The sequence below is a fragment of the Protopterus annectens genome, chromosome 14.part0 (assembly GCF_019279795.1).
Source record: "Protopterus annectens isolate FY-2018-M chromosome 14.part0, PAN1.0, whole genome shotgun sequence".
Taxonomy (NCBI): Eukaryota; Metazoa; Chordata; order Ceratodontiformes; family Protopteridae; genus Protopterus; species Protopterus annectens.
Window position 1 is genome coordinate 437,321,931 of NC_056748.1, and position 27,547 is coordinate 437,349,477.

Below are 27,547 nucleotides of genomic sequence, written 5' to 3' on the forward strand. Positions count from 1 at the left end.
GGAACATCCCTTTCTCCCACCTTTTCCCACAGCCATGGTGACTTCGGCCACCTCCCAGGTGGGGGGGGCACTGCTTGGGAAGGACAGTTCAAGGCACATGGTCCCCCGCGAGACCAATCTGCATATCAAAGTTCTGGAGATGAGGGCGGTGCTCTTAGGGTAGCAGGCTCTTCATGCCCATCTTCCTTCAGGAGCGATTGGTATCCAGATGGACAGTATGTCGGTGGTCTGGTACATCAACAAACAGGGGGCAGATCTTTTCCCCTATGTCACGAGGCCATGAGAGTATGGGAATGAGCAATCTCCACTGGCCGTTTTCTGGTGGCAACTCTCATTCCGGGGAGTTCCAACATTCTAGCAGACAGGCTCAGCAGGTCTATTCTGATGCCTCACGAGTGGATTCTGAATCCTTCACTAGCGGAACAGATCTTTCACAAGTGGGGTGAGCCTTGCTGTGATCTATTTGCCTCTCCTTCCAACGTGAAATGCAGCAAGTTCTTTGCTGTGAATACCCCTCAGCTCTGATTCATGCTCCCCCCCCCCCCAGTCTTACGTATGCTTAATCTCTTCTTCCCATAATATCAAAATTTCTTCAGAAAGCTCACAGGCTGGGGAGCTTAGTTATCCTCATTGCATCATTCTGTCCTCGCCAAGTCTGGTTTCCCTCTCTGAGGTCTGATTTGGTCACTCCACCATGGACGTTGGATCCACTTTTGGATCTCATATCTCATCCCTCAGAGATTTCCCATCCAGACCTGGACAGTCTAAAGCTCACTGCTTGGCTGCTCCAGTTCCCATGATAGTCAGGACTCCTGGATTATCCTGTTCTGTCAAAAGAATTCTAGTGGCGGCTCAAGTCTTGCACCAGAAAAATGTACTCCAGTAAATAGAAATGTTTCTCTGTATGGGCCTCTCACCATGCATTAGGTCCTTTCATGGCTTCAGTTTCTACTATGTTGGAATTTTTGTCTGGAATTTTTTAACAAGGTGCCAGGTTTTCTAGTCAAAGTTCAACTTGTGGAAATTTCTAGTTATGTGGAGGATAATATGGCTTCCTTAGCATCTTCAAAGCTTTGTAAAGCCTTCCTCAAAGGTACCTTTCTTCTTTGACCCCCCGATAAAGGACCCTACACCACCGTGGGATCTTACCCTAGTACTTCAAGACTTTTGAACCTGCAGCTTCAGTAGATATGCAATTTCTATCCTGGAAGGCTGCCTTTCTGGTTCCCATTACTTCCGCCATGAGAGTTTTGGAACTTCAAGCTCTAACAATCAAAGCCCCTTATATGACTTTTCACGAGGACAGGGTGTCTTTGCGTACTAATCCATCCTTTCTACCTAAAGTAGCTTCAGAGGCCAACAATTATCAGATAATCAACCTCACAATCTTCTTTCCAAATTTTCAAAACAAGGGAGAATACAAATTGCATTTACATGACGTGCACAGACAGTTACGTTTCTACTTGCACAGGACAAAAAACTTTCATAAATCTGACAAACTTTTCATTTCTTACTCCAAACCCTTTTTAGGGAACCAATCTCTAAAGTTACCATTGCCCACTGGATTTCTCAATGTATCATTCGGGCATATTCAGCCAGGGGGATTTCCCCACCAAGTCAGGTGAAAGTGCATTCCACCAGGTCTATGGCCACATCAGCAGCTTTCTGCTCCAGAGTTTTTTTAGATGAAATTTATTCTGTGGCCACTTGGTACTCATCCCATACCTTCATCTCACATTATAAATTGGTCATTGTATCCAGGGACAGGGCATCCTTTGGCTTTGCCATGCTGCAGAATATCCTTCCATGAGGGCCTCCCAGGTGTCTGGTAGTTGGGGACTCTATTCCACAGGTTGAAGACCAAATGAAGACCACTACTTCAGATAAAGAACTAGAGGTTCTCACTGTATTGTCTTAACCCAGCCACTCGGGATGCACAAGCCAGTGCATTTCTTTGTGCTAGTCCTAAGCCCGGATAAATGGGGAGGACATTTGGAAAGAGGAAGGAGGACAAGGAGATCTGGTGGTGGAATGAGAAAGTACAGTAGTATACAGGGAAAGAGGTTGGCTAAGAAGAAGTGGGATCTTCAGAGATGAAGAAAGTAGGCAGGAGTATAAGGAGATGAGGTGCATGGCAAAAAGAGAGGTGGCGAAGGCTAAGGATAAGGCATATGAAGAGTTGTATGAAAGGTTGGACATTTAAGGAGGGGAGAAAAGGACCTGTACTGATTGGCTAGACAGAGGGGCCGAGCTAGGAAAGATGTGCAGCAGGTAAGGGTGATAAAGGATGAGGGAAATGTACTCACAAGCGAGGAGAGTGTGTTGAGCAGATGGAAAGAGTACTTTGAGGGGCTGATGAATGAAGAGAATGAGAGGGAGAGAAGGTTGGATGATGTGCAGATAGTGAATCATGAAGTGCAGTGGATTAGCAAGGGGGGAAGTAAGGATAGCTATGAAGAGGATGAAGAATAGAAAGGCTGTTGGTCCAGATGACATACCTGTGGAAGCATGGAGGTGTTTAGATGAAATAGCAGTGGAGTTAACTAGATTGTTTAATGAAATCTTGGAACGTGAGAGGATGCCTGAGGAATGGAGAAAGTGTTTTGGTACTGATTTTTAAGAATAAGGGTGATGTGCAGAACTGTAGTAACTACAGAGGGATTAAATTGATCAGTCACAGCATGAAGTTATGGGAAAGAGTAGTTGGAAGCTAGGTTAAGAAGGGAGGTGATGATTAGTGATCAGCAGCATGGTTTCATGCCAGGAAAGAGCTCTACAGATGTGATGTTTGCTTGGAGAGTGTTGATGGAGAAGTACAGAGAAGGTCAGAAGGAGTTGCATTGTGTCTTTGTGGACTTGGAGAAAGCATATGACAGGGTGCCTAGAGAGGAGTTGCGGAATTGTATGAGGAAGTCGGGAGTGTCAGAAAAGTATGCAAGAGTGATACAGGATATGTACGAAAGTAGTGTGACAGCGGTGAGGCCTGCGGTGGGAGTGGTGGATGCGTTTAAGGTGGAGGTGGGATTACATCAAGGATCAGCTTTGAGCCCTTTCTTATTTGCAATGGTGATGGACAGGTTGACAGACAAGATCAGACAGGAGTCCCCGTGGACTATGATGTTTGCAGATGACATTGTAATCTGTAGTGAGAGCAGGAAATGGGTGGAGGAGACCCTGGATAGGTGGAGATATGCACTAGAGAGAAGAGGAATGAAGGTCAGCAGGACTAAGAATATATGTGTGAGAATGAGAGGGAGGATAGAGGAATGGTGAGGATGCAGGGAGTAGAGGTGGCGAAGGTGGATGAGTTTAAATGTTTGGGATCAGCAGTTCATAGTAATGATGAGTGTGGAAGAGAGGTGAAGAAGAGAGTACAGGCAGGATGGAGTCGGTGGAGAAGAGTGTCAGGAGCGATTTGTAACAGAGTCCCAGTAAGAGTGAAAGGGAAGGTCTACAAGAGGGTAGTGAGACCAGCTATGTTATATGGGCTGGAGGCAGTGGCACTGACAAAAAGGCAGGAGTCAGAGCTGGACGTGGCAGAGGTAAAGATGTTAAGATTTGCACTGGGTGTGACGAGGGTGGACAGGATTAGGAATAAGTATATTAAGATGGTCAGCCCAGGTTGGAAGGTTTGGAGACAAAGCCAGAGAGGCAAGTTTATGTTGGTTTGGACATGTGCTGAGGAGAGTTGCATAGTATATTGGGAAAAAAGATGCTAAGGATGAAGCTGCCAGGTAACAGGAAAAGAGGAAGGCCTAAGATAAGGTGCATGGATGTGGTAAGAGAGGACATGCAGGTGGTTGGTGTGGCAGAGCAAGATACAGAGGACAGGAAGAAATGTAAACAAATGATCTGCTGTGGCGACCCCTAACGGGAGCAGCCGAAAGAAGAAGGTTCACTGTATTGTCTTGGAAGTGTTTTTTATTATTTTATGACTTCCAGGATCTGCCTTTGATCTAATAAAAGCCTTGTCTATGTATTTTCACAGGTAGATGCGAAATGCTGCCAGCTGCATCAGTGGGGGTTTACCTGGGATAGAGTCAGATGACAGGAAATGATGCCATCCTGCAAGCTATCCCAGCAGTAATATTTGAGATATTAGGAACTCTCTGAGAGAGACGGAGTATTCTGTATTTTTCATTGACCTGGCATCAGCAATTGAAAGACCCACTCACCACATCTGCCTTGTTTGCTCTGTTAAGTAAGTTAACTAGGGTGTAGTAATTCTCTAGATACAGTCAGGAATGTAGCAACGCTTAATTTAGACGTTTTTCTTTATTTGAGACTGTCTTGCAATGTTTTTAAATATTTCCTGTGATTTTGAACCTTTATGTTCTGTGATTATATACCAAGTATTTCTTCTTCTTTTATTATTTATTATTAAATATATTTAAATCTTTCATTGTGGCTGATATTTGTGAGACATATTTTAGTTCTGAGAGTACTTGCATATTTATTTGGTGACACTGTGAGCACTCCTAATAGCCTTGCTGCTGGTCAAACTACCATTTGTATTGATAGGGTGTACTTTGTCAAGGGCCTTAAAATAGCTGGTAAAGAGTTGGCTGGTGGCAGTAATAACTACCTTATAGTCTAGGCAGAAGGGGACATAGCTAGTAAACCTGTGCCAGCCTTTCCCAGGTGTGTGTGTATATCAGCTACTTGGACAGGGACACGAAGCACTGGTTGGACAGATAGGGTGCTGGAAGTCTTGGTTTGGACACTCTGCTGAGATCTCAACCATATAGCTGTGCCAGTGGGGAATCTTATTGGGGATCTGGAGAAAGAGGGCTAAACCAGCCCTGGACTGACTATGGTCTCTGTGTGTTCTTAAGGGAAATTGCAGTTGATGCAGAGAGCTGCATCTGGAAATACTGTGTGTGTACCTATCATTCTCTCAATGTACATCCCCCGCTGGTGCTAGTGGTGAGGATTGAGGCTCCTTGATTACTGTTGCCAGTGATGGGGTGTCACACTCAACATGAGTCTGTTACTGGGACAAGTTCTCAGTTCTTTTAATACATGATGTTGCAGATGCCTAGAAGGGAAGACTTGCCATTCTGCTGATTACATTATGCAACATGTTGGATGCACAAGAGTAAGCAAAAATGATTAAATGAGTCTTTGCAAGATTGGAAGAATGATCAAAACCATGGCAGCATACTCTGTCCCAAAAAATCCTGTGTAATCTTCTTCATTCGGCTTTTCCCGGTTAGGGGTTGCCATAGCAGATCACCTGTCCACTCACAGTGGAGTTTTATGGTGACAAATTGCCAGCCGGGTGCCCAACATTCCATGGAAGGCACACACACGCCTAGGGCCAATTTAGAGTATCCAGTCCACCTACAGCATGTCTTTGGGATGTGGGAGGAAACTGGAGCACCTGGGGGAAACCCACGCGACCACAGGGAGGTTATGCAGACTCAGCGCAAAAGATGCCCCAGCTGAGGATCGAACTGGAGAACCTCTTGCTGCGAGGTGGCAAAGCTAACTGCTGTACCACAGCGGCAGCCCAAAAATCCTGTGTAATACCTCAAGGAAAGAATCTGCTGGAATGAATGCAGACATGTATGGTAAGCATTTGTCTGTAAATTATGATCAAGTGGTAGCCATATCAGGTGGCATTATAAAAAATTTGGAAGTATGAGAGAATAAAAATTAAAAGAATGCTGGGGTTAATGAGTCTCAATTGCATATGCAAATATGACTTCTTGTAGAGCATTCATTATATGCCAGTTAGAAGACTTCATTTTTGTAGAGGCCTAAAAAAAGAGTTATTTCAGAAGAAAAGACCATGCTATACTGAAATTATTAAAAGTCATTGTAAAAGATGAGCATGTGGAGATTACAACAGAAGATGACCCTGATTGTTCAGTCTGTCACAAATGCAGCTACCACATAGCTGCTATTACCTTAATCATATCCTATCCTGTCCTCTTCCTTTTCTGAGCAACTTTATACAACTGTAGGATGTGCATTGTATCATTGACGTGGACAGTAGGTTCTAGAGGTGTAGTATAGCAGGTTCTATTCATGAATTGAAAATATCTGTCTTCTTGCTGCCCTCAGTGTATTCTCTGTAACACTGGTAAAAAGGCAGAGGGGACATTTCTCAAGGGAATCCATTGACTCCAGTTGCATACTTTGTTGCAAGAATGATAAGAACACAGAGGTATAATTTGAAGATAGATGAGGTAGTTAACGAGAGAGAAGACAAAGTATTCCATAAAAAGTTGGAGGAGGTTTGGAATAGCCTTGTTAATGAGGTAATCTGGTTAAAAACATCAAAGAAATTAATTTATTCTTGGGACTGGCAGATTTTGTGACAGAGTGGAGCAAATAAGCTGTTTTAGTTTTTATCTGGTAAACAGGAAAATGACCAAGTTGGTTTGCTATGGGGGCCACATCTGGTATCCATATATGATGTTTGTAGGTCTGATTATCTCAAGGTGGGATACAAGTCATTAAAGCAATTACCATACTGGTCCTACCCAAGTCTTCCAAGATGATATATCATTAAAAACATCCACTTCCTCTTTGTCTCCTCCAGAAGAGGTTGATGTATGAGCAGTAGGTTATTTATGGCATATGAGTATAGAGCCTCATGTCTACTTTGAACTGAAAGTTAATGTTTGAGCGTCTCTTCTGTGGATAAGCCCTGCAGGCAGCCCTTCCCATTCTTACTTTAAAAATAGCAAAAGGATCAATGAAAAAAGCAGCATTAATAATGCCTTGACAAATGCCTTCAAGGGGTTGAATGGATTAGTAGTATGTTTTTAGTTAACCCTTTATGTAAACAGTGTGTGCCTTTTTTCCTTATTTTTTTCTATATAATAAAGCCTACCAACAACTGAGAGGAATTGTGGTGGGTGCTCCCTTTCCCCCTTCCTTTGACGATTTGGTAAATGTGCATTTTGATTTAATGTTTTAAAGTAGACACCCATGCAGTTCTTGTTTTTCTTGCTTCCTTGCAGTGCAGTACATTTGGATTTATATTCTCTCACAGTGTGTCCTACTACTGAGGTTATTTATGGTTGATGATGATACCATAAGCCCTCTGCAAAAGTGAGTTATTTATTTTTTGTCTCCACTGCTTGCCAGTCATCAGCCACCATCTTAGCTAATCGACTCATTGGTTCTCCTCACTAAGGGTGAGAGTATGAGAGGACATCATTCAAGACCGCCATTGGGGTGGTTCAGCGGTGTTCCTGTTTATGGCGCTAACTTCCTGTCCATCCTCAGCTGAGTGTCAAAAAGATGCCATGAAGTGGATTGCCGTCACTGGTACATATTCTTAGTTCTGCAATGGACGTTGTCAGTAATTACACTCACTTATGTGTTCCCCGAGTGTCAGTGGAACTATAAAGTTTAATAATTTATGTTCGTACCAGCACAGTACAAGCCTTCTGGAGGGGCCGTGCAGCAAGACGGCTTCTGTGCCCTAGCTCAGTGATTTTCAACTGCTGGTCCTGCAAAAAGTTCCTGCCAATCCATGAAAGACTAGGGGCCCCTGGCTGGCAGGGGGCCCTCTTAGTTCTGCAACGGAAGTTGTCAGTAAATAACTGTGCCCCTTATTGCAGTATAAGAAGTTGTTTTACCTGGTCTTTACAGGAGAAATCACACTCCCTTATGCATTCCCCGAGTGCCCGCACCCCTCTCCTGGGATAGCTGAGTGGACCACATCCTTTCACCTCTCTCTTTGGTGTTGAGGCCACTGAATGAACCCTACTTGCCTGGCTCATTTTCAGGACCAAATCAGTATCTCCAGCACCAGAGGAATCCAAAAATGATTCAAACTAATGAGAGCTGTAGTTCTTTATTAGTAGCTGTGATGGTTGAGTTGAACAAAAAACTAAAAAGGTAAACTGGTTTCAGTGATTGTCACGAGCACCTGAAATTAACATTTGTATACAAGGTACCTTATATTGGGAAGCTTTACAATGATGTCAAGTGTGAATGCACAAAGATTCCAATAATAATGCTACAAATGAATCAAGAAAACTGTGAATTACGCAAACTAGGATGATAGGAACTTATTACAATAATTTACTGTCACACCTCTAAACTGTCCATATTTTCACAGTATGTCCAGATTTTTTTGCCTCATGCTTTTGATCTGTTTCTCCCAAAATTTGTGGTTTTCTGACAAATCTCTGGCAAAGCATTGAGCACTGAATTTAGAAAGTAATGGCAGACATTTGAGTTTCAGACTTATTGTTTTTTCATTTACCCAGTGAGGTGGGGGCGTGAGCCCCACCGTGGCTCTCGCTTCTGGCTCCAAGCACCCAGGCAACTGGGTGCGACCCACTGCAGGGACAGTGTCAGGTGGGGAGTTTGAGGCAGTACACCTGTCAAAACGAGCTCAGGGAGGACAGAAACCTCCCATGGAGCACAGGGGCAAAAGCTCTCTTGATCTTGATTTTCAGACTTCATGTCCTTCAGTAAATTTATGCTAATGCAAAACCTGTTATTCTATCAACTTTCTAAGTTTGTAAGAGCAATATTTAAAAAGTGTCCCTATTTTTGGGTCTTTGTCCCCACATTATTTGTGGCTTTGTCCAGATTTCTTGCTCTAAGAGGTTGAGAGGTATGTTTACCATGAATGATATTAATGACAGATACAGATCTAATTTGAAGAGGTGCTAGAATTACAGTAAATAAACGATTGGTCACAGTTAGTGGAACCTTATGCCATCTGCTAGCCAAACACAAATGATGAAGATATATCTGCATATAATGAAAAAATGTTTATCAATTAAGGGATTACATTTTGAACATGCTTATAAAAAGTTATACGCATTATAAGTTTATGCATTTTTTACTTGAGAGAAAAGGAATGAAATACTACAATTTCTGCTAGTACTACAAAAAGGAATGTTATCAAATGGTAGTACTGTGATGTCTAAATTAAAAAAGTGCAATTTTTACTTCCACCAAATAAAACTGTGATGTTTGGGAAAACTTTTTCAAGAAGCACAAATCTATCTTAGCCTCTAATAGGAAGCAGTCCTAATGTGATATACATTTTTTTTGTTTAGTGAGCCTAAGTACTGGTGTAGTGGAAATGCTTCAGGAGGCACTGTGTGCATCTGCTCCTTTTCTGCAAAACTGAGTCTATACATGAGCATATGCTTGTGGATGTTGAACATTCATAGAGTATTGCCTTTGCAGAATGAAAAAAAAATGATTACTCTGAAGCAAGTGAATGAAGTACGCATAGGTGGCTTGCCACTCTCCTTACCTGATGAAACCTAATGTGGTAGGATTAATCATTATCCTGTTTAGGGGCTTATTTGAATGATAGGCCATTCGTATAGTTCAGATGAGGGGTTACTTGGTACCCAGGCAAAGGCCTTAATGTTAACAAATTCATACTAAGTGTGCATTTACTAGAAAAGAGACAAAAGAAAGGAGACCTTTGGGTAAGATTTGCATGGAAAGCGTTTTTCAGGCTTTTATATGGGAACATCTGTTGAATATGTTTTTGTTTATTTATTTTTTGTTTGTGTAGGAGCAGCACTTAGATGAACGAGATGTGCGAAGGTTTCAGCTGAAAATTGGAGAACTGCACTCTGTAATCAGAAAGCTGGAAGACAGGAACACTTTACTAGCAGATGAGAGAAATGAACTGGTATGAAGTATTCAGTCCTCATAGTGCACTGCACAGGCATTTAAACTCAGAGACCCAGGTTGAGAGGTAGAGAGTACGGTAATAAATCCGATCAAGATGTGGGTTGTGCTATAATATACTTGAGCCTGGTGTCACTCTCATAGCTGACTCCAGAAGTCAAAAGTGAGTATATTACAACATATCCAACACCTTGATATGAGTTGCTGATGTTATGCAGTGTTGGTTAGAGTACTTATTTTGCAGATGTTTGTTTTTATTTATGTTTTACAGTTTGCTTTTATTAATATTCCATTTAAGTTGTTATTTTTATTGCTGTATTTGTTGTATATGTTAATTAACTATTTCCACACTTTAAACATGCTTTTTTTCCCTTAGGGTTAACATTTAGTTGTAACATTTTTAAACACACAGTTTTTTGTAATTTTTTTGCTATGCTCAGTTTTTACTTTACTTTCAGTGAAATTAGTTTTAACAATTTGTGTTTGTACCAGTACAGTACAAGCCGTTTGGAGGGGCCATGCAGTCAGAGGGTTTCTTGTGCCTTAGCTCAGTGTTTTTCAACTGCCGGTCTGAGCTGGGAGGGGGGACACTGGCCAGGGGTCTTATTTGTTTTAAGATGAACGCCCTTTGCTTCCAGTTACACAGACGTGACAGGTATGTGCCTCCTGTTTTCGTCTTCTGCATCTGTGCTACCTGCTGTTTGTCTTCGTCTTCCGCAAGCATGAAATTTGAATGGCAGAAGATGTTTGAATTGCGGACCATGAACTGACAAGTGAGAGGTGTGTCTGTGTGTGTGTGAAGAGGGAGGTATCTCTAACTAGTCTAGAATTTTGCCTTATATTTTTAGTCTACTCCTCATAAAATTTGTGTTTTTTTGGGGTTTATTGTGGCAAGTATGATGGGACAGAATTCACTAAGTAATGGAAGGTGTTTGAGTTTCAGACTTCACACCCTCCAGAAAATTCACAATAATATAATACCTTTTATTCTAGCAACTTTATAAGTTTGTGAGAGCAATATTTAAAATGTGTCTCTGTTTTTGGGGCTTTGTCCTAAAATTATTTTTGGCTTTGCCATTTTTTGTGCTCAGAGGTTGAGAGGTACGGGTGTTTTTATAGGAATCCCGTTGATCGGATCTACACTAACTACAGAATGAACTGGCACCCCACCTAAGTACCATGTTCAATCATAGTCTCACCTCAGGCTTTGTGCCCATTGAATGGCACACTGCAACAGTTATCCCACCCCACAAAGGGGGAGCCATGACAGACACTGGGAACTACCACCCCATTAGCCTAACGAGCCTGATCTACAAGGCCATGGAATGTATCATCATCATGGAACTCATAAACAAAAACAATGGTAATCTCCAAACTCTGGACCCCGCACAGTTCGGGTTTGTAAAAGGCAGACCATGTCTCCTAAACCTGATAGACTTCTTTGAAGCAGTCACCAAAGCCATAGATGAGGGTAAGGTGGTTCACACAGACTATCTAGATCTCGCCAAGGCTTTCAACACCATCCCCCACTCTGTAATTATAGCTAAATTCACTAAACTATGTATAAATCCCTGTGTCACAAGATGGGCTGCTAACTGGCTTACTGACAGAACTCACACTGTGAAAGTAGCAGACTACAAATCTGACTTCATACCAGTGACAAGTGGAGTACCACAGGGTTCAGTCCTGGGTCCTCTCCTGTTTGGTATCTACTTCTCTGAAGTACAGGCTAACACAGAAGGTCTTTGGCTAACTACGTTCGCAGATGACTGAAAACAAGGAGCCATAATCTAAACTCCTAATGATGTGGACATCCTACAAAAGGGCCTCACTGAGACCAATGCTTAGTGCCAAAGCCATGGCCTCAAGCTCAATGCCAAAAAGTGCATTGCCATCCCCTTTGATAAAAACTCTGTACCCATGTACTACCACATAGGCAGTAGTCTACTTAACACTGAAAGTGTGATGAGATTGGGACACAGGTGGACAGTAGTCTCTCCTTTGATAATCATATTGCCGCAGTGGTCAAGAAATCCTTCTACATGGCACACCTCATCACAAAAGGTTTCTCAACCAGAAAAAAAGAGGTCATTGTTCCCCTCTACTCATCACTTATTAGACCCATTATAGAGTACAACGCCCCTTTTGGAAAGTACCTCACAAGACATGTACAACAACTGGAAAGGCCACAGAAATACCTCACAAAGAGGATTACTGGCCTCAAACAGATGTCGTACGCAGACCAGCTTTACTCCATCGCATATCGCCTACTCAGAGACTATCTCTGCCTAGCATACAAAGCTATGTCAAACCCAGAGCTGTTGGACATACTCCACTTAAGAAATCCCAATCCCTCCAAGATACATGCTCTAGGGACCTAAACCTTGTCACCACAATAAAGAGAATATGCTGGAGGGCTAGATTCTTGTCCCAGAGACTTCCCATACTCTGGAACAGACTACCTATCTATGTCAAACAGAGCTCCTCATTAGCACTCTTCAAGAAAAATCTTGATGATTGGATGGGAAATGGGAAATTCACCCTGGGGATCACTTCTGTGACTCTGCTTGACAGGGGCACAGGAAAATAATTTCTTGGGTGGCGAAAGCCAGGGTACCTTTTTGGCTACACTTGTAGCCAGTAGCCTAGTACCTACCTATGATAGACGTGATGATCAGTGCTTTAACTGTATTCATTTACTTGTAACAGGTATACTAGAAAGTAAAAACCAAGAGGAAATTAATAACTATTCTAATGCTGCAAGTAGAGCAGCAAAATCCTTGTCTGAATTTGTGAATTCATGAAAGGTTTGTTTCCCATGACATCAAGGTTGGTGAAAGCCTAGAACATGTAACTGATTCAGGTGCTATTCCTAAAGTTAGTATCAAAATTGTAAAAATGAAAAAGAATGTCACCTTGGTAAGTCCTGCTTGTATAAACAGCACCAAGAGTGGAGTTAAATGGAAAAAGAAAAACCATAACAACACAAAAAGGAAGTGGAGTGATAAAACAAGTGACATTATTATAGGTGAGAGGAAAACATGATGTCCCCAGGGATGCTGCAGATTAATTTAGACAGTTCAGTGGTGTGGCAGTTTGCCTTGTCTCACAGCAAGAGGTTCTCCGGTTTGACTCTCGGCTGGGGTGCCTTCTCTGCGGAGTCAGCATGGCCTTCCTGTGTTTGTGTGGGTTTCCTCAGAGTGTTCCGGTGTCCTCCCACTTTACAAAGACATGCGTCTGGAGAGTTTCTTCCCTGGCCTTAGCTGAAAATTGACTAGTTCCAAGTTGTACTTTTCCAGTAAACAAATGTTAAATCAATAAAAATAAAATTTCACACATCAATGAGCCATGATGGGTAATGATAGAAATATCTAATGTAGATGGAGAACAATGAAAGTGTACATTCTGCACTTGAACAGTCACTTAAACTGTATTCTTTCCTGTAATGTTATTGTCAACAGTAATACAATTAATTAGAATCCTATCACCTGTGACAGAGGTCTTGAAATTGATTACCAAAAAGGTGTGGCCCAGAAAAATGAAACGTGTGGTATCCCAGTAATGACAGGTCTCATGGAGGAGGTCGAGCTGCCCACACTGGTTTCCTGTGTTCTGTTAGTGAGCCAGTTTGCTTTCCAGTGAGTTACGTTTGGATTTGCATTTAGCTAGGAGTGTGTGGGATGGTGTCGGACGTCTGTGTCAGGTCAAGATATGCAGTGTGTACTGAAGCAATGAATCAGGAAAATCAGTACCTTTCTCAAAGAAGCTGACCAGGTTGAGTAAGAATCCAAACTGGCTTGGGTTGAAAGTTTGTAGTTGACCTATGTCAGTTTTTATTAATTCAATAGTAATCCTTTCTGTGGTCCTTTAGATGAGGCTGATCAGGCTCACGTATTTTTAATTACCCATGTCCACTGATGCTCTTCCCTTGAGGAAGGGGATGATTTGTTACCATTTTCCATTCATCTAGCATGAAGCCTGTTTGGAAGTTGATAATTGAATAGCCACTGTACAGTGTCTGACAAGTCCTGTTCAAGCTGGCCAGTAGGTATCCAGCTATGTTATCTGGCCCCAAAGAAGTAGTGGTCTTAGTCTTGGATAGTGCCTTCAGGACTTATTCTTAGGAGATTTAGGGGTGTAGATGTGGGTCTTTGATCTGGGAATACAGGAGGGAGGGGGTAGGTGAAGTTTGAGCTTAATTTGCCCACTAGCAGATTGGTTATGTCTTCTGGGACCCAGTAGTTGCAGAGGTTAGCATTGTCGCCTCACAGCAGGAAGTTCTCCACTTTGATTCTTGGCTGGGGTGCCTTCTGTGCGGAGTCTGCATGTCCTCCCTGTATTTGCATGGGTTTCCCCTGGGTGTTTCAGTTTCCTCCCACATTCCAAAGACCTGCATCTGGAGAGTTTATTTCTGGGCCTCCATTGAAAATGAGCTCTGTCCCAGTCAGAATTTCCTGGTAAACAAATATTAATTAAATAAACTATTCATAAGTGCAGTGCTGGACGTTGTTTCTAGGACTTCTGCTTGCATTTTGGCATTTTCAGAGTTCAACTACTTTTTGGGTGCAACTAGTTTTTTCTTTTATCATAGATCCTGTTTATTCTACTACTATGTTCTTTAGAGGGACATGTGTCTGTATGTAACTGTTTACATGACATAGAATTTGGAGGTAAAAGATTCTGCCTAAACAGTGGGGTCATCAATTTCATAGGTTCCTAGGTGTGTTCTAGGATAATGGCCCTGGAGCCTTTACAAGATTAGTCCATAGAAGTGCCCTGGCATTGTGCCGCCCGACAGTTCCCAGTGCCTCTATCAAGTAGAGCCACCGCAGTGATCCCCGGGGTGAACTTTCTATTTCCCATCCACTCATCAAGATCTCTCTTGAAGAGGTCCAGTGAGGTGCTCTGCTTGACATGTATGGGAAGTCTGTGGGTTATGAATCTGTCACTCCAGCATGTTCTGTTGATTGTGATAATGAAGTTGAGGTCTCTGGAGCATGTGGGGCAGAGGGATTTGGCTTTCTTTAGATGTAGCCAGAGATGGCTTTGTAAGTCAAGCAGAGATCGCCCCTTAGTAGACGATATGAGACTGAGAATAGCTGGAGTTTTTTGAGTCTGTCTATGTTGGACATGTGTTTAAGGCCTAGGATCCTCTTCTTGAGGTACTTTTGTGGCCTGTCCAGTTGTTGCACGTGTCTAGTGAGGTACATGCCAAATGAGGCATTATACTCGATGATTGGCCTAATGAGGAAAGAGTAGAGAGAGATGCTGACCTCTTTCTTCCTGGATGCAAAACCCTTGGTAATGAGATGTGCCACATAGATGGACTTTCTGACCACAGTTGGAATGTGGTGGTCGAAGGAGAGGTTGCTGTCGACCTGTGTCCCCCAGATCTCTTATAACACCTTCAGTGGGCTCCCATCAATGTGGTAATTAGTGGGAACTGAGTTTTTTTCCAAAGGGGATAACAACACTTTTTTTTGGCATTAAGCTTAAGGCCATGGATTAGACACCAGTCATTAGTCTCAGTGAGGCCTTTTTGTAGGATGTCTACATCACTTGGGGAGTTAATAATGGCTCCCAGCTTGCAGTTGTCTGCAAACTTTGTCAGCCAGAGTCCCTCCGCATTGGCCTGGACTTCTGAGAAGTAGATGCTGATCCCCGTGGGACTCCACTTGTGGTTGGTCGCAGTCTGACTTGGAGTTAGCTACTTTCACATTGTGGGTTCTATCTGTGAGCCAATTTGCAACCCACCTAATGATCTAGGGGTTGATGCCTAATTTAGTGAATAATTCCTGAGTGGGGAATGTTATCAATAGCCTTGGCCAGATCAAGGTAGGCTGTATGAACTGCCTTGCCCTCACCCACAGCTCTGGTGACAGACTCAAAGAAGGCAACCAAGTTGAGCAGGCATAATCTACCTTTCACAAAACCAAATTGCATGGGATTTATAGTTTGGAGATTCCCTATATCCCTGTTAATTAGGTCCATGACGATGCACTCCATAGCCTTACATATCAAACTTGTCAGGCTAATGGGGCAATAATTCTCCTTTATGGAGAGGGGTGACTGTAGCAGTGTGCCATTCAGTAGGGACAAAGCCTGAGATGAGACTGTGATTGAGCAGGGCACACAGATGTGGTTTCATTTCACTTTGTAGTTCACGTAGAACACATCCAGGGATATTGTTGGGTTCCTTGGAAGCTGTATTCTTGGCCTTGGACAATGCAGCTTTAACCTGTGCTGCAGTAATGCTGGGTGCCCGTCATTCCTCTGGTATTGTGATTGGTCCTTTGGGGAGTAAAGTTGGCACTGCCAGTATGTTGTCAGTATCTGTTGGCTCTGTATAGGAGGTACCATTGTGCAGTAACTCAGAGAAAACTTTGGTATTGCTGTGGAGATTCTTGATATAACTGAAGAAGGCTTTGTGGTTGTTTTTAGTGTCTGCCACAATTCTGTCTTCTTAGCTGGACTTAGAGGTTTTGATGAGGGATCTCAACTTTTTGTTGATTTTAATAAGGGAGTTTTTCCAGTCTTGGGAGTTCACCTTTTTCTGTAACAGTTTCTTCTTTCTGTTAGAGTTTATTAATTGCAGGGGACCACCAGATTGGCTTCCTTTTTTTGGAGGAGAGCGTCTTGGTTCTTTTGGGTTTGACTAGTTGACTAGCTTCATGCATTTATGTACATGTTCGTACAGTGCTTTGGTGTATGATTCGGCAGTCATGCATCTATTTTCCATTGACATGGGTGCCGTGAAGTTAGCCACCTCTGTTTTTAGGAGCCCAAAGTCAGCTTTGGAGAAGTTTTTCATGGTGGTTACCTTTGCGGGGGTGGGGGTGAGATGTTGATTTCCATGGTGATTAGTTTGTGGTTGGATCTAACCAGGGAGGAATTGACTATTGGTGTAGAGCAACGGTTGTCCATGTTAATAATAACCAGGTCAAGGATGTTGCTTCCTCTAGTGGGGATAAGAATGAGCTGGTCCAGGGCATTGGAACTGATGAATTCCAGGAAGCGTTGGGCCAGTGTATTGTTGCACGAGTAACTTCCCCAGTTGATGGAGGGCTAGTTGAAGTCACTTAGTATGAAAGTGTTGGGTTGGATCCTTATAGATTCCAGGGTGCTTAGGAACATGGAGTGAAAATCTTGGGACATGGTTGGGGACCTAAAGCAGGCTACAACCTGAATCGCTGTCTTACCCATTGTTGTACCTGAAGTATTTCAGATGCATTATGCTGGGCTGCTAGTCTGGAGGTGTGCATATCCTTTATGAATATGGAGACACCACTGCCTTTGGAGCTTTGGTCCGTGTTCTGGGATCAAAAGGTCTGGAATTGAGTTATAGCCTGGTAGCGCAGGGGTGCTTTCTGCTGCTTTAAACCAGGTCTCCGTTAATCACAAATGTTGATGTTCTCCATTTTGAGGAATGCTTTGAGCAAGTGCATCTTGAGATGTAGACTTCATAGCATTGAGCAGCATGACCCTCAGATTGCATTAATTTATAGCTGTTACAGTGGTAATTTGGTCTTTGGAACATTGCCTAAAAAAGGAACTATAGAGGTGGCAAGAGCCTTAACCAGTATCCAGAAACCTAGGGGTGACAGATGCAGGCCATCTCTGGCAAAGCATTGAGGTCTGTCAGTCATGTCATCCCAAACAGACAGATACTGGGGATTTTTAATTTAAACAGATTACTTGATTTTAGCCTCTGAATACCAAGGTATTGTAAAATGCTTCCTCTTCAGTCTTATGGTAAATGTGACTGGTTTGTGGTCAGATTTTGCCAAGGATGAAGTTACAGTTAGTAAGAATTAAAGCTTGTCCCATTTTGATAGGGACGAAGGTCAGGATTTTATCACCTTTGGTTGAAGTATAGACTGATTGATCCAGAGAGTTTGTATTAATGAAATACATACATTTCTAGTCATACAAGCTAAAGAATACACAAGTCTCCCAGTTGATGGAGCTGCTGAAGCTTCCCAGGAGAATGATGTGTGGCTTAATGCACAGGAACTCCATACTAGGTAGGAGGTATGGGCTGAGGGGGATATAGAGGAGGCCATATAGTTAGCTATGTTATGATGAGGGGGTTTGTTGATAGTAAGTTGGATGTTGCGGGGGTTTAGGTTGTTACTTGTCAAATGAATCTGGAGGTAAATTTTATTTTAAGAATAAGGAATCACCACTGCCTTTTATTCCTTTCTCTTGTGCAGTGTGCTTGAATGTATGTTAGACACTGAAACCTTCACTGATGGAATGCACTCATGGGTTTTGTACCAGGTCTATATGATGATACATGTGTCCATATTTTCCAAAGTAAGGAGTGCTTGAAGGGATACGAGTTTTTTGTTAAGGCTGTTAGCGTTGAGAAGCAGCAGTAACTTTGTTCTATGGATTTTGTTTTATGTTGGAAGATTTAGAAGATAGATGTTGCCCAAAAAAGGCATTATGGAAGTGGACACTGGTTTAGCCAGTATGTGAAAGCCTTGATGGGAAAGGTGCAGGCCTTCCCCGGCAAAGCGGTTTGGACCATCTACCATCTCACCCCAGGCAGATGCATCTTATAGCCCTTTTAAGTGACACTAATAGCTAAGCCAATTGTTTGTCAATCTTTTGTTTGTATTGCAGCATCATTCTTGATGATTGCCAAATGCTGCTCAAAGTTAGTCATACCTGCCTCAGACAAATATTCTAAGAGATCCAGGTCTCTCTTCATATAGTCCAGGACAATGCATCTTGGGCCATTTACACTGTCATGCACTATGGCTGTGTTGTATCTGTACCTGTGGTGCAAGAACTTGAGTACATGGGTGATGTGACGAAGGGCACCTGATGATCTACTGACATTGACTCTCCTTGCATAACCTGGTGAGTGGGACATCAATGTGTCTCACTATAGAGGCACATTTGACTTCGATATTGGATTGTGTGGAAGGTTGATTAATGGGCTTTTGACTTGAGATACTATGACTCTTGGATATTTGTTTCATGGCAGGTGCTGCCTGTGTTGTGTGTTTGACATTGCTGAGGGTATTTATTTCTTGTGTTATATTTAACAGGTCTTTGTAGTTTAGGTAGGTTACTTTTAAGCATCTTAGCATATGTAGGTTGGTCTTTTTTTCTCGGCTATATTTGATTTATTTAATGTGGTGTTTATGATGCTGACAACCTGCTTGTTGTTTGTTGTAGGTTCATGTGAGAGCTTTGCGTAACATTGCAAGTACGTAACAACATCGCTCGCACATTGTGTCAGTTTAAGTAGTAGGTGGTTGACTTTAAACATGAGACAATTGATATTTTGTGTCAGGATGCCTATTTCAACCAAGCTGGCTGTAGAGACAAATTTAAATTGCAAATCCATGATACTAGATGATTATTAATGTGTGCTAAAGGGGAGTAGTGCCTCTGACATTGGAGTTCATTTATTGTAGTGCTGTCTGTCTAAAATAAACACTAAGTCTTCGCAAGGAGAAAACCAGGTCCTCCTTGCACAACTACTCCCGATTAACTATGTTAGGAATTTATGACGAAGGTTAGATGGGAAAATGCAAGGCTCTGATGTTGTCATTTTCATTCAATCCTCAACTGATGGGTCTCTGATCTGAACTGTCTGCTTCTTCCAGATTCTCAGATCCAAACTTCTGAGCCCTTCCCTTTACCCATAATGCCCCACCAGCCTAACCCACCCCAGATCTTGTTTGCTGCCATATTACTACAGACACAGATCCTGTTGCTCTTGAGCTGTTGGTGTACTTGAGGAGTACACCAACAGATCAAGAGTGAGAGGATCTGTGTCTGTACTTTAGGACTAAAACAGTGAGTCTTTTCAACTCTCTTCCTTCAGTAGGCAATCCTCCAAATTGCTTTCACCCCCCAATTTTATTCCAGCAAAATTTTTCTATTAATTGAGTCCTCCTTCTGTGGCCTTTACTGAGAACTCAGGATTTCCTTCCAATACTATTATTGGTACTACAGCTTTCTTCTCCTTGACTCTTCCTACCCCTTTTTAGGATGCCGTTGACTACCATTATTAGTAGATTTTCTTGCCTTTTCTTTAAAAAAAATGGTTTCAAGAAATGCATCGCCTGTGGGTACAAAATACCTAAAATACCTACAGTGGATATAAAAAGTGTACACATCCCTGTTAAAATGTCAAGTTTTTGTGAAATAAAAATGAGACCACAATAAATCATTTCAACACTTTTCCCACCTTTAATGTGACCTGTAACCTGTACAATTCAATTGAAAAACAAGCATATCTGTTAGGGGAAAAATATAAAAAATAAGAAAAGTACAATAAGCTGGTTGCATCAGTGTGCACACCCTTAAACTAATACTTTGTTGAAGCACCTTTTGATTGAATTACAGCATTCAGTCTTCCTGGGTACACACCTGCCATCAATTAGAGAGACTCTGCTTAACCCCAAATAAAATTCAGCTGTGGTTGCAGTTTGCTGGTTTTATCATAGTAGGACTTCTGGGTTTGGCACGTCAACAGATTGGTTTTCACCGACCTGTTGTTCTTGACACATGGAACCAACAGTTGACTACTGATTGGTAATGTGGTACTGGTTTGTCTCTGGGTAGGTGATCCAGGATGTTTATCATGAGGAACATTTCTGAGAGTCAAGTGATTCAGGAAAACATCACTATTATCTCATTTTGACTTCTCTAGTAACTGTTTTGCACTTTGAACTGCACGCTCTGCTAAACCATTTGACTGCAGATACTCAGGGCTACTCGTGACATGAGTAAAGTCCCATTCTTCAGCAAATAGTTTGAACTGTTGGCTTTTAAACTGTGTGCCATTGTCAGAAATAACTTTGTGTGGACTGCCATGTACTGCAAAATGATGCTTCATCTGAGTAATGACAGTACTGGATGCCTGATTAGGAAGCATGTCATTCTCAAACCAATTAAAGTAAGAGTCTACTAACACCAAATAATGTTGACCATTCCACTTGAAAATGTTGGTGGCTACTGTCAACTAAGGTAGTTCAGGGATCTAGTTTAGCTGAAGTGGTTCTTTCTGTTGATGTGGCTTTGTACTATTACACACGGAACAGGATGAAAGTACTCTCTCAATGTCTAGTGACAAAGAAGGCCAAAATACTGACACACTCGCCCTTCTTTTGGTAGTCAGTTCTTGGGTAACCACTATGCAAGATAGTAATGTACTCTTGTCGCAAGGACTTTGGAACAATTACTTTTGGATCTTTCATAATGATACAGACAAAATCTCATCTCTGTATGGAAAATAAGGTTGCACTTCTTGAGGTAAACTAGATTACTTTGACGGCCATCCTTGATTGATAAAGTGGTTAAGCCTTTGTAAAACTGGATCTGTGGCTGTGTGATCTCTCAGCTTATCAAGATGTGTGGAAGAAAAATTTCTCACTTCCTTGACTTAAGGTTCTCATTCTCATGTGTTCAGTGGTGTTTCTGGGTGATCTGGACAATGCATCAGCAAGATAAAGAAGTTTGCCTTTCTTGTAGTCAACATTGAAATTATACTTTTGCAATTTCAGCATCATACGTTGCAGTCTGGCTAGAGCTGAGTGCATAGGCTTTCTCAAGATAGTGACTAGAGATTGGTGGTCTTTTTCGATCCGGATAGGTATACCATAAACATAATCATGGAACTTTGAACATGCAAGCACAATTGCCAAAAGCTGTTTCTCGATCTGGGCATACTGCATCTCAGTTTGGGTAAGAGTTCTCAATGCATAGGCAACAGGTTGATCCTCTTGTAGAATGACTGGACCAAGACCAGATTTTGAAGCATCACATGAAAATGTAACTGGTTTGTGAACATCATAGTATCTGAGAGTTGGTGGACTAGGAATTCGGTGTTTCAGGACATCAAATGTGCTTTGCTGCTGCTCTGACCACACCATAATACAGCTTTACGTGTCAGCTCTCTGAGCAGTGCTGAAAGTTGGCTAAAGTGTGGAATGAACTTGCCTAGATAGTTAACCATGCCAAGAAAACGTTGCAGGACTTGAACATTGTCTGGAGCTGGCATCTCAAGAATGGCTATTTGCTTTGAAGGGTCTGGGTGTAGGCCTGAACTAGTAAATAAATGACCAACATAAGTAACCTTTTGTAGCCTAAATTTGCATTTCTGTGGACTGCGCTTAAGTTTCACTTCATGTGTTCTTTCCAGAACTTTTTTGAGGTTTCTGTCATGTTCAGCCTCACAATTACCTCCTACTTGTATGTTGTCTACTATAATAGCACAAGGATACCCAGAAAAAAAGTTGCTCCTTTGCACATTGAAAGACTTCACTTGCAGAATTTATCCCAAATGGCAGTCTCAAAAATCTGTACCTACCAAACTGAGTACCGAAAGTAATGAGCAATGGTGATTTTTTTTGTCTAGCTGAATTTGCCAAATTGAACTCCCTGCATCTACGACAGAACAAAACAGTGGCATTTGGCATAAAGGCTGCAACTTCTTAGACTGTGCGCATTGAATGATTAGGTCTTTTTAGTGCTTTGTTCAAATCTCATGGGTCAATACATATTCCAATGTCATCTGAGCTTTTCTTATGAGCTACCATTATGGAAGATACCCATTCATAGGTTCTGCAACTAGAAAGATCGCACCTTGTTGCACAATTTTATCTAACTCTGCTTTGACTTGCTGTCCTGCACAGCTATTGGAACTTTTCAAGCAGGCCTGACAACTGGAGTGACCTCTAGGTCTAACTACATGGAATACACAACTGGAAGCTTCCGTAGTTTGTCTTTGAAAAAATCAGCATAGGTAGAAAAAATGTACTGGGTGAAATTAGGTCTGTTAAGCTAACATAATGGACTTCCTTATTAAATGAAATATGAATATAAAATAAGTCGTAACATCTTCCAGCAGAGTAACGTGAAAGCACTACTGAACCTTCAGTTTGAATTTCTTCACCACCATAAGCATCAAGCTTTTGCACACCTTGCCAAATCAAGCCTTTCACCATGACACACTAGCACATGTTTCTGGTGACATATCATTGCACTTGGAACCTGTGTCAGCTTTGAGCTCCATGGGTTTTTCATTTATCCGAACAATACAGAATACTTCATTCTTTGCCCTTAATTCTACAGCATTAACTGTTTCATGAAGCATTGACACCATCAACATAAAGGGTAGGGATGCAGCTCTCTAACTGATCAACTCTTTTCTTAAAATGTTCCCTCTTAATAAAGGAATGCCGTTTTTTGATTTGCAAATTCTTTTGTAATTATTCCATTTATTGCATTTGTGGGATTGCTGACCAAAAGCTAAGCATTTTTCTCTTTTAGATTCATGATTTTCACCACAGTTACAACAGTTGGCAATGAAACTGGGTTGGAGCCCATGCTTTGAGTTTGCTGACTCACTCTTGCGCTTCACTGAGACTATTCAAGCTCTGGAATTTGCTGGAAAGCACAGGGGTTTACTAGTGAGTGCTGCAGGGGCTACAGTTGTTGCCATGTGCTTGAGCCTGTTTCTGTTAACCACATGCTACAGGCTATCAACATGAGCTTTGTCGCTGTGCCTTCTAGAGCTTTTCTTGTTTGTATGCATATTTGTGTGCTTTTCTGTGAGCTCGTATATCTGGCAAATTTTAATGGCTTTATTCAAAGTTAATCACTGTCATGAAGCAAAATCTTTCCCATAGCATCATCTTTTATACCACACACAAGTCTGTCTTTTATCAACTCATCCCTTAAATCACCAGATCTGCACATTTTAGCTTTGTTTCTCAAATTAGTTATATATGCTGCAAAAGTTTCACCAGGCTTTTGATCCCTTGTGTAAAATAAGTGCCTTTCCATTGTAACATTTGTCTGGGTGTTACACATTTCTCTGAATTTCCGTTTTATGCACTCAGGGTCCTCCCTTGACTCAGCTGGTACAGCAATATGACTGTTTTCCCCCCTCTGCTGTATACATAGCAGGTGCAAACACAAGTGAACGTTCCCTTTCAATGTTTTTTGACACGGCTAAATTAAGTAGAATAGATGCCTTTGTACGGTCATCTTTATCGGAAAATGCAGCCTGAATGAAAATGTCGTGCTCTTGCTCAAACACTCTCCAGTTCTCAGCAATATTACTGTCAACACAAGTGCACTTGGTTTTCGAAATCCATCTGCCATGCCCACAAGTATGCACAAAAACACTGAAAATATAGTCTTTGTAATTATGCATGAACAAACCTGTTCCGTGAGCTTGTAATAGCATTCAGATGCACAGTAAACTCTTCAAAATACTGTACTTTGTGAAATATGCTGTGTAATGGCAGCATTCTGTGAAATAACTTCAGTGTAATACTGCACAAACATGCGAACACTTTATACACTTCTGATAACTTTGATTAATACGAAAAATACATGCTTAGCAAAAATGTGGTTGTTTTCTCTTATTCGTTTTATGCAATTCTGACTTTGTTTCAAACATTTTCCGTAGTAATTTGAATATTTTTATCAATGTCGTACATACCGGTTTATGCGAATATTGTTTAGAATGTTCTGTATGCCTTATTTCATATTTTGCAAATACGAAATAGTGCTGAGCAAGTTTTAACATCTGAAATTCGTTTCCGACCTATTTTGCGAAGTATACATACAGTAGGGATGATTCACTGCTGTATATTCCTCCAGTTTCAACTAAGTGCCTCTCGATCTTTAACTGAAGACTTTGGATTCCATCCTGGCCTATTTTAGATGTGCCATTTCTGACACCATGTTGCTTGTCCTTCTCTAACATAGATGACAGGCAGGTGGGGTATTTTGTTTAGATGCTTTAATACATAGAAATGCATCAGGATTGATAGCAGCATTATAAAATGCAAACAAACTGGCTAATGGACAGACCTTGCATACATGCTTGCATGTCAACCGATAACTACAAAATGGCAGTCAGGTTCACACATGCTCAGTATTTATACACTTGTGCAAGCCCTTGGATAGCTTCTTAAAGATATATACACACACACACTGATCTGCAGTCACGTTTTAGTCCATTTTGCTTCTACTGCAAAAGCACAATTGGATGTGCTTCACTTTGATGTGATAGTACGCATCCTGAACAGGCACTCTAGGATATAGCTACGCTTCTTGCTTGGAGTCTGTCATTACCAGTTCAGAGCACTGCCCTTTGGCATTACCACAGCCCCCAGGGTGTTTACCAAATGGTGGTAGCAGCTCACCTGAGACTGCTGGGATTCCATGATGTTCTGTAGTCCTGTCTCGCCTTCATTCTTACTGTCAGGATCAGAGGAGATCCTCTGCTCCGACTCTGCCTATTTACAAGCTCGAAGTCTTCTAGTTGGCTCTTGACTAGGTAGGTATCCCATGGTGCACCAGTACAATCCCCAGATCTCGTTTGCCACGTCAATGAGTTCGGATGTGCTTCTTCTTGGCCGTGGCTAAGTCTTACACATTTTATTCTAAAATTGGATAAATCTTCTATTTTCACATTTTGATAGTGTTAGATAGCATTTTATAGCTATAGTTAGTGTAGTGTTTGTAGTTAGCGTCTGTTAGACTGCCTTTGTGTGCAATTTCTTGAGTACAGTTGGCCGTTGGCCTTGTAATACTTCAATATCTTGCATGCAGTTTCACTTGTTTGTTTTATTTTATATATATATATATATATATATATATATATATATATATATATATATATAGACCTCTGTATTCCTGTTTTGTACTTTTGATATTAGTAGTTGTAGGCCCCTTTTGTGCTTAGTTTAGGCTTGTGTGCTCTCATATATATTATAAGCAATAAATTACTTGCGGAGCTTTCCGTTTGTTGATATTACTGTTATTAGTGTTGCAGACAGAACGAGGTTCTGTTGACCTTCGTTCTTTGTGTTTTCCACAAATTTGACTTGTACCCTTGTTCTAGTGTGTGTGCGCGTGGCTCCCTACTGTTTTCTGTACCCCCTAGGTCCGTTTTAGTTAGAGGACCTAGTTTCCTTTTTCTTCTCTACCCGGGCTAGGCACGTTTAAGTTAGAGGACCTAGTCCTCCTATTTACTTCGTGTGTGTGTGTGTGTATATGTATGTGTGTGTGTGTGTGCGCGAGCGAGTCCAATCTTCTGTGACACGTCAAAGGAAGTCGAGGACCATAAGCCATCTGGCTTTAAAAAAATGCGTTAAATGCTCACAGAAGATGTATTTAACAGATGGCCACAGTAACTGCGTTTACTGTCTTAGGGCCATCCACTTACAGGAAACTTGCTTATTTTGCCACTCTTTTAGTGCTAGGGTGTTGCAAGAAAGAAAAAATAAGCTCATAAAAGTTCTCCTTAAGCCTTCCTTCGAGGAAGATCTGGCTAGCTCTTCTTCCTCTGCTAGATCTCAGGGATCTAAAAAGGAAAAATCCAAATCCTCTAAGAGGCCCTCCCTGGCGCCGGCTGGTGTCTTGGAGCTGCCTCTTAAAATTACTAAGTCTGACAAAATTACTGCCTCATTGGCCCCACTGAGTTCGGAGCCGATTGAGAGTTCTACTACTGTGGTTACAGGGTCAGCACCAAGTAGTTCGGAGCCGACCACTGAGAGTATTCAATGGAGCCGGTCTACGGATCCCTTACTGGTCTCCCCTACATTAAGGCCACCCATATTGCAGAGATCCCGTTCTCCTACTCTGTCCTCTAGGTCTTCCAGGAGTTTATAGGAAGAAGATGTGGAGAGGGTAGTGCTGAGACTTCTGAAGTCATCTGCCTTACCGAAATTGTTTGCTCCGACCCAGTCAGTTTCGGGGCCACTTGAGTCTGTCTCCCCTTCGGTGATTCCTCCTCCGAGCCATGCTGGTTTTTCAGAGCCAGAGTGTTTGGTACTGCTGGTGGAACTCTCATTTCCAGCTCCCCCTGAGGTTGTTTCATAGCAGAGTTCCGCTCCGACACTCTCTGTGCCCTCCGAGGTGTTTAGGAGCTGAAGCTCCCTGGTCAGCCCCGACAGGGGCACCTGGAACCGAACCTGTTTGGTTCTGAGCCTTCCTCTCTGTGCATTGGCGAGGGTGAGCTCGGACCCTACGTCTGTTGTGGAGCCGATGACTCTGAAATGGATGGCATCCTCTGTCTCCTTGGAGCCGAGGAGGTCTTCGGAGCCAGAGAGTTCAGCCTTCGAGATGATAAGTTTGTTGTTCTCATCATCAGCTCCTACCAGGAGTACCGACACTCTTCCCGCCCTAAGGCACCTACTTCTGTCTCAGCACCTACTCCTTCCCTCCCTGGACATTAGAGACCCGCAGCTTCAGGAGCCACCGGCTGGTGGCCCCATTCTTCCGAGATCTCCCCGGAATATCCTTCTGAGGGGCCACCATGGAAGATAAAATGCAAGAGGAAGCATGTAGACTCCCAGGATGAGTCTCTTACCTCAGACACTGACCTCAAGGAGTCAGAAGGGTCCCCCACGTCATCCTCTGATATTGTCTCCTTCGTAAACATCCTGGAAATCCTTAAGCAGAGGTGTGGCTGGCCCACTGTCACACCTTCTGATGAGGAGTTAGTGTTACCTGATGGCTTTTGGGTCTCCACCTTCAGCCTCTTGGGTGTCTCCACCTTTCACCAAACTGATGGAGCTCGTTAGTTGGAAGGTGTGGGATGCTCCTGATGCCATGGAGTCAGTCCCTAGGGGACCAAATAGGTTTCTTTCAGCCCAGGGAAAAATAATTTTTGTCTAAAGGTGTTCCCGTAGATGCCATGGTGGTGGTGGCGGCCACTACGAAGGAGCTAGCGGAAACTTCTTTTTATCCACCGAATAAAGAGTCTCGAACAATGGACAGATACGGGAAGCATATCTTCTCGTCAGTGGCATTTACCCTTGGATCCCTGAACTACCTTACACACTTCACGAGGCTTCAAAAGAGATCTCCTTAAGGAGTTAGGAGATTCTCTACAAGGTACATACACTGAGGTGGAGTCCCTGACAAGGTG

The 27,547-nt window shown here is 42.3% G+C and overlaps 1 protein-coding gene across 2 annotated transcripts in view; it reads left to right on the top strand.

Annotated features, from left to right (window-relative positions):
- Nucleotides 1–27,547, top strand: part of JAKMIP1 (janus kinase and microtubule interacting protein 1) — a 2,220,219-nt gene that overhangs the window by 691,672 nt on the left and 1,501,000 nt on the right. For both annotated transcript variants that reach the window (XM_044056204.1, XM_044056206.1), the window contains exon 5: nt 9,512–9,631. In XM_044056204.1, the coding sequence (XP_043912139.1) occupies nt 9,512–9,631 (120 nt within the window). The remainder of the gene's footprint in view (nt 1–9,511; nt 9,632–27,547) is intronic.